A 7,953-nucleotide genomic window follows, 5' to 3' on the forward strand; every position below is an offset into this window, starting at 1 on the left:
GGCTCTGCCTCTTAACAACTGTTTTTCACTGGAAAAATGACTTATCTCCGTTTCATCAGAGATCGGAGGTTACGTAGGTGGATCATAGGGTTGGTTGTTCTAAGATTAAGTGAGATAATACATGTAGTTCTTAGATGAGTACCTGACATAGAGTGCCCCAGAACAGGAAGTATTTTTCTTTTTTCTTTTTTTCTTTTTTTTTACTACAGACAGTTTAGGTTAAAAGTAATGAAAATATACAAAACTTAATGTTATATATAAAGGATATTCATCCTGGAAAACTTTTGAGTCCTATTTTACTCTAAGTTGATTAAATGCGTATATTACTGTGTAAGTGGCAGTCACCCCCTTTTTAATTTAGCAAATCTTGGTGTTACTTCGGAAAGGTAAATACCTCTGGGCCAGCACATAATCTGGTTGAGGACGGAACCCCAGTAGAAACAGACAGTGGAGGGGCAGCACCCCTAGAAAACCACGTACGCGGCCTTGTTCAGAAAGCAGCGCGCTCTTTCAGATGACATGAACGTGAAGAATGTCTCATGGCCCAGGAACTCTGAAGTGAAGTTCTCAAAACTCACAAGTTCTAAAGTTTTTCTTTTGGTAAAGTAGGGAGCATATTTCTACAGGAGGCACCAGTTCTGTATTTTTACACCATCTAGAACAGTGAAGGTTTAAACTCTGAGACACCATGTCTCACGGCCGTTGCATAAGGGCCTCAGTGCTGTTTTTCCCTTGATCGTGAGTAAATCTGAAATGTCCCTGTTTCCATTGTTAATAAATGTGTGCGTTTCGCACCCCCCAGTATTGTCGCGTGCCTTACTGCTGTTTACACAGAAACGAACAAATCATGGCCCCTGCTCTAATTGCAGTTGAAGAGATGACACTTGAGTTCTTTGGAAATAAGCCAAATGAACCAACTTGGGCAATCCACTAATGGACTGTAATTCACGAATGAACTGAAACGCACAGCACCTTTTTTACATCTTGGTTTTGCCTTTTTCTGTTTGTTTTTTTAGGGTTCTCTGGCTAATTTGCCCAACTTAGATTCCGTGGCACTGAAGGCTGCAATGGTAAGTGCATAGTAAAGCATTCCAGTATAGATTTCCTGTGTATGGAACGTTAGTCTTAATTTTTTCCCGTGTGATCATTTTGTCCTGGGTGGTGTTCATCTCTTGATGTGCCATATTCACTTTGGGTCCAGTGTTGCTCACACGTGTACCCTTCACTAAGGAGGCCTGACCAAGACAAATGTACCGAGACTCCACCTGGCCCTTGTGGTCTCGTACTGTCTGCCTAGGGTTTCTTCAGTTTCAGAGTTTCACTCCTCCTGGGGCAGAAGCAGGAGTGGCAGACACAAAGAAGTTAGGCCACACATCCTTCTAACTGTCCCCCTACTGTCAGCGACCCTCAGCTCATGGTTCTGGAGTCGGATCCCAGTCTTAATGCCTCGCTCTCGAGTGTCACACTGAACCTCCATGTCATCACTCTCTCGTCTCGTGAAGACGTGCCTGCACCCCTGTCCGCGTGAGCTCCGTGTGTGCACTTGGCAGGTGTGCTTACCTGTCATCTGGATGGCACTCATTTAGCCCTCAGGGACAGTCCCCTTTGGAAGCTTCATAATGATGACACTGGTAGTGGTAGTAATACCGACGATGAGTAATGACAGCCGGTAACATTCACGGAGCATGCTAAGTGTTTTTCATGTGGTAATTAGTCCTTCTAAGATCCTCATTCAGCCCAGTACTTCTGCTCTTAAATACTGTGCTGTACTCCTGTTCCACTCACTACCACAGTGGTTTGGCTTCAGTAAGTAGTTCTCTTAGATGCCTTTCTGTCTGTCACCTTACAGAGCGAAATTTAACTGAAAATAAAAGGGACAGGCCCCAGAGACCTAAGAAATGCACAGGGTGTATAGCTGACAATGCTAATATTAGACAAGGTAGATTTTAAAAACACTACATAGGATAAATGAGAAACATTATATCATGATAAAAGATAGTATGTGTAGAGGTAACAGCTATAACTTCTATATATCAGACAACAGTAAAAACTTAGAAATGCAAAGATATGATTCTAAAAAGTTCAAATAAAAATAAATGAAAATGAATAAGTTGTACAGTTATGAAAAAAATGTTTCTTAGAAAGTTAAATGCACAGTCATCATACTACCTAATCATTCCACTTTAAAGTATTTACCCCCCAAAATGAGGACATGTCTACACCAAGATCAGCGACCTTAAGTTTTCCTCAGTAGATGTGTTTCCTCCCTCTGTTCTTCTACCTGAGACATCTCCGGTCCACGATGTAAGCCCACAAATGTATTTAAACTTTTTTATAAATTCTTGTTTGCCTTGACTTAAGTTTTAAAAACACTTCAATTAAAACTTAAGTTTTAAGTTTTAATTGAATATCTCGTGTCTCTCTAAAGAAACAGAGTCTTGATCGAGTTTTGAATGTGACCCATCGTTTTACATATAACTGTTTCCTCCACTTGGATGCTTCAGAGACTCTTCAGCTCAGCATCTGTGCAACTAAATTCTCCTCATTCCCCCCAACCCGCTCCCACCCACAGGCCCTGCAAGTGTTCTAAACTCACGGTCGTAGTAGTGTCTTACCCAGTCGCTATTTTGGCAGTGATGACCAAGCGTCTGCCGTTTTCTAGGCATCGTACGAACAATTGAGATGAAAACAGACATGATCTAGTAAAGGATGCAGCTAGTACACAACTAAGTGAATGTCTAAAGAATGTGGTTGCGACTTGCAATGCCGTGAATTAAATTATACAGATCCAGAGTCGGGGAGTCAGGCCCTTCATCCGTCACTAACCAAGTTTTGATGTTTTTCCTCTTCTTCTCCAGTGTCTCCTCTTCTCTCCCCTTTATTGCCCTTGCCCTTGGAGTCTACGATGCTGCAGAAGCTACCTCTTTGGTGTAATTACCATTACATCCTCCCCTTCCATTCTTGCTGTAGCCAGATTTAGCTTCTTAAAATTTAAATCAGATTATTTCCTACTTCAGTGGTTTCCTAATGCTTTTACAGTGAGAGTTAAAATTCTTTTTAAAAAGCATACAAGTTCTCCATTAGCTATTAGCCATTCTTTCTTCGAGCCTTCATCCATGCTGTCCCCACGCCCTGAAGCCCCACTACACACTCACGCGCCTACTGTCTGTTTCTCCTCAAGGTCTCACTTCAAATGTCCTTTCCTCATGGATGCTTTTGCCAGGCACACAGATGGGTCTGTCCTTCTGATTTATGCTTTTATAATTCTCGGTTGTTCCTTCATAGCATTTAACACAGTTCGTAAATATCTATTTATTTACGTTATTATTTACTACCTCTCACAAGGCCGTAGCTCTGTGATGCTGGGGACTGCCCTCCTTTGGTCACAGTTATATTTACATTACCTAATGTAGTACCTTGCTAATAGTAAGTGCTCGGTAAACATTAGTTGAATGAAGAGATGAATGAATAATGAACAGATACGGTTGATTTAAGAAAGTAAGGCAGACTTGAAATCTGATGACATCTTGTAAATTACTCAAAAGCTTGGAAATGGAAATTGAGATGAATGGCTTAGATTCGGAATTTTAAAAGTAGATACTGCTGATCTTGACTACTTAAAAAGTTGACATTTTAGAGAGTTTAGTTAAAATGTTTAAGAAATAACTCCTTTTGATCACAAAGAAGTCTTTTTGGAAAATGGGGTTTTGCCTAAGATTCAGCCCTTGAAACACATGGTCATATTTGCGATATTAGTCAGCAAATAAATACACTTTATGTTTTACATTCTCTGTGCATTTAGGTTCAGTTTGATCGTTATCTGTCAGCCCCAGACAAGCTGTTAATGCCACAGCTGGACGTCCTTCTAAGTGCCACTGTGAAGTAAGTATATTTTGGTCGCAGTTAGTTGGTAAAGAATCACATAATTTTAAATACGAACCACATTTCTTTGGAAAAAAAAAAGTTTTCAGGAGGAGGAGATTCACCGTTGAAGATCTGTAGTTCTCAGCCTTGTTTTCTGCAGCATCTCTAAGAGGTCTCACATTACCCTGTTTGTACTTACTCCATGCCTGTGTATATCTCCAAAAACTCTAGTGAATGAATTTTTTAAATAACATGAATATAATTAGAGCTATATAGCCAAACACCAAATTCCCTATATTAACAAACCTGCCAGAATGACATGGAATATCAATAACACTTCTCGTGCAATGCACATGAGCTACTTTATAGACTGTTTTGGACCTTTTTGTTTTTTGTTTTTTGTTTTTTGGTGTCCTCCAGGTAAGAGTTTCTTAGGGTCTGAACTGAGGTGCTGGATCACGACAATGCCATTGACGGAGTAGGAAACATAGCCAGAAAAGTAGTTTGGGGAGTAAAGCTTGAAAGACACATTTTTAATTTAGTTATTATATGTCACGAAGTATAGTGACATAAATTGCAGTAGCTGGGGGGTGACAACAAGTAAACTCGTGAGAACATGGAGAGAGTCGATGCAGATTGAATGAACCCAGCGCTATTTTTCTGGTTAGATACATTTTTTAAAACACTAGTTTCAGTTCCTTAAAAACTGTTTCTGTTATCATTTTATGTGCTCATGGAGAAATGCGTATTCGTGAAAATGCCGTGACTTGTTGTAGGCAGTGTCCCATTGCTTTAGCGTGGCAACCCAGACTGGCGATGAGCGGTCAGGGAGGTGTGGTCACAGGCAGACCCCGGCGGTGCTGCGGGCTCGGTTCCGACCCGCGCAGGGAAGCGAGTTGTCCTTTTTTCTGGTGCAGGGTTTTGCCTTCAGGCTGTAAAAAAACGCAACATCTGTGCAGCGCAGCGAAGTGAGGCGTAATAAAGTGAGGCGTGCCTGTGTCGGTGGAAAGGCAGGGTCAGTGATTCCGAGACTGAAGGGTTAATAAGTTTGAATAGTTATAAGTCTCTTCTTTAATCGGTCCTCAGTCATGTTTGCAAAGCAGTGCACCAATGGCGGGTCCCAGCTTCTGTCGCTTGGTAACCCACTATATATCAGGCAGCGTTCCAGCCCCAGATCCAGCAGCGAACAAAACACAACCTACGTTCTAATGGGCGAGATTTAATGAGCAAATAATAAACAAAAATACACTTTATCCCGAAACCAGGATAAGTAATTCGCGTAGCATTAATTATTTAATAGCATCTGAGATCATCATGAGAATGAAATGCAGTGGTTCGATATGAAGCTCTCTACAGTTCCTGGTGTTTTCAGAAAGCGTCTTCCCATTTCGCTTGTCCACAGAGAGCAGATCATACGGCAGTCTACAGAGCTGGTCTGCAGAGCCTACAGTGAAGTGCACGCCGCGGTCACGAATCCCGCCAACGAGTACAAAGACCCGGAGAGCATCGTGCGCCGGCCGCCGCAGCAGGTGCGGACGCTCCTCTCCTGACTGCGGCGCTCGAGCGCGTTGGCCGAGAGCCGCGTCCCTGGAACGCTGCAGGTCGCTGAGGTTTTCAGTCTGTTGATCTTCACTTTGAAATTGGATGGTTACAGTTTTCTTTGTGTCATAAGAGCAGAAGTCCCAGTAATTGCTTTGTTTCGGTCTCAGTGACATGGAAGTAACGTGTCAACCGGAGTTAGCGTCGCTCTGTATCTGCTGGCCACCTGCCAGCCCTGCAGTCCCCTCTGTCCTGGAATGTCAGTGTAAAAGAGATCTGAGGGATTGTCTTTACAAGATTAGTTTTAAATTAACTACATCAAAAATTGAACTTAGGAATTAGTATGAGGATACGACCTAATAAATGTCTCTCTACAGATTAATTTGCTTTCTCGTTAGTTATTAATGTGAGCAGGTGGCCTTGAACTGAAGAGCAGAAACTTAGACTCAGCAAAAGAGCGGGGAAAGAGAAGTAACTGGAGCAGGGTGGACCCCACTCTGCGCGCCGGGCTGCATCCGCCGTGGGGTTCAGCACCTGGGGCGGCTGTTGGGTGCATGGGCATCCTGCGCTGCACGTGAGGCCGGACGGTAGAGATCAGGGTTTGTCCTACAGGGTGGGATCTCAGTTCAGCCAGGGACGTTTATCTGTTGTTCAGACCAAAGAAAGAACAACCCTCTCTAACCTGGGACGGACACTCCCGGAGCAGCAGTCGCTAACTGGCAGTGCTCAGTGTCTGTCACCGTGGCGGCCCCTGACGAAGAATGATTTGGGTTCTGACTTTAGAACTTTATCTGTAATATTCAAAATCCCTGTGTTTTTTAAAAAATAAATCTTCGTGCGTTTCCTATGGTTTTGCTTTGTTGGTGAGATTTTTGAGGTGAGATCATGCTAGCAAAATATCTTAATTTCTGCTAAATCTATAAAAAGAGATAGGTCCCTAAATTATAAATGAGAAAAATGAGGCATAAGGAAAAATTGTCTAGGTTCAGGTATTTTGAAAAGTAGTAAGACGAAATTAAGACTTATGTAACAAATATATAACAAATTAGTATTTACAGAACATGGCTTGTTCATCTATCTGATATTTATGTGTTTCTGTTAATATGATTATAAGATGATGTCTTTTGGTATAAATCTGTATTAGTCTTTTTCAGTTTGTGTATATATAAAGGATGTACGTGTGATATGAATCAAGAGATTAAATTTTAATAATTTATTTCTGCAGTGAGAAAAGATTGCTACCTTATCATTAGTGAATTCCTTGGCTTTCTAGGGAAGAAATGTATTTGGCTTTTTACTTAGTTTTCTCAAAATGTTAAACTATTTCTAGAGCAGCAATAACGGCAGTATTTTTCTCCACCTCATCAAAGTGTTTTTAGACAATGTACTGCCAGGAAAGGAAGCACAGTGCAGGTTCAGATTGAGATACCACTGGAAGACGGGCGAGCAGAATGTGCCAAAGGAGCTTGAGAACCAAGTCGAAATAAAAGAGCGTGGTAATCCATCAGCACAACACTTACCTTTGCCACGGACTTCATAGTTTGCATTTTGCACTGTCCCGATGTCGCATGAGTCTAACCTTAGATAACGCGTGCCAGCCTTTCCTTCCGACAGGAAAGGTATCTGCCTGGCAGAACCTCTAGTTGTAGTTTCCCGTGTTGTTTCCTCTGGGCCGTTACTTGAACAGGTGAGTGCGACCCGAGAAGAGTCACACACATATGTGATTGACTTGTAAATTCGTGGTCACCCTCACACGGCCCTCGCTATCCCCTGTCCCCCTCGCCTCCCCACTTTTCCAGATGACTTCTCGCCCATTCTTAATGACCTTAATGACCTTTACAATTCCCCGAGGAAACGGAAGCTGTTAGATGCACGACTTCATCCTCTCCAGCTTCTCCATCTTTCCTTTTGTTCGGGGACCAGCGTCCTCCACGGTGAAGCCTGTTTCCTTCCTTTGTCCTCTGGATGCCATTCTCTCGCCTTCCCAGAGGCTTTTCTCTCTTCGTTTCGCTTCATCAGCAACTTGAGGCCTCCCTCCGGGGTTATTCTCAGCAGCCACACCATGCGCCGGTGCTGAAATACTTTTAAAAACACTCCACCTCCCGGATCCTAATAACTGCATTTTTCTACTGGCTTTTTACGCTTGTTTACACATGGCCATTGTCTGCTTCTCCTGCCGTTACACCTTTAACGTGCTCCAGTACGGCTTCAGCCCCTCAGCACACCTAGGCTAACCCTGACGAGATCGCCAGAGCGTCGTATGTTGTCAAATCAAGAGGATTCTTCTCTGTTAACCTTATTGAACTCTCAGCAGCATTCTAGAAACTTCTGTTTGAAACTTTCTTTTCCAAGCTTCCGTGACACCACTTCCTGCATTGTCCTTCCATTCCACTGGCCAAAGCCCTTTCTGACTCCTTCCCTGGCTTTTTGGCCTCTATTTGTAAATTTTTAAAGTCAGCATACTCTAGGGCTTGATCCTAGAGTCTCTTTTACTCCCGTCAGGGGTTGTTTGTCACCTCAGCATAGCCTTTCCTATCTGCTGTGAGCTCA

At 42.7% G+C, this 7,953-nt stretch overlaps 1 protein-coding gene across 1 annotated transcript in view; it reads left to right on the forward strand.

The window, feature by feature from the left end:
• Positions 1-6,741, forward strand: part of COG6 (component of oligomeric golgi complex 6) — a 45,118-nt gene extending 38,377 nt beyond the window's left edge. Inside the window, exons 16-18 of the mRNA XM_023521803.1 lie at positions 1,017-1,070; positions 3,803-3,882; positions 5,267-6,741. Coding sequence (XP_023377571.1) covers positions 1,017-1,070; positions 3,803-3,882; positions 5,267-5,414 — 282 coding nt within the window. The 3' untranslated portion in view covers positions 5,415-6,741. The remainder of the gene's footprint in view (positions 1-1,016; positions 1,071-3,802; positions 3,883-5,266) is intronic.
• The last annotated feature ends 1,212 nt before the right edge of the window (positions 6,742-7,953 follow it).

The sequence above is a fragment of the Pteropus vampyrus genome, unplaced genomic scaffold (genome assembly GCF_000151845.1).
Source record: "Pteropus vampyrus isolate Shadow unplaced genomic scaffold, Pvam_2.0 Scaffold317, whole genome shotgun sequence".
NCBI classification, from domain to species: Eukaryota; Metazoa; Chordata; class Mammalia; order Chiroptera; family Pteropodidae; genus Pteropus; species Pteropus vampyrus.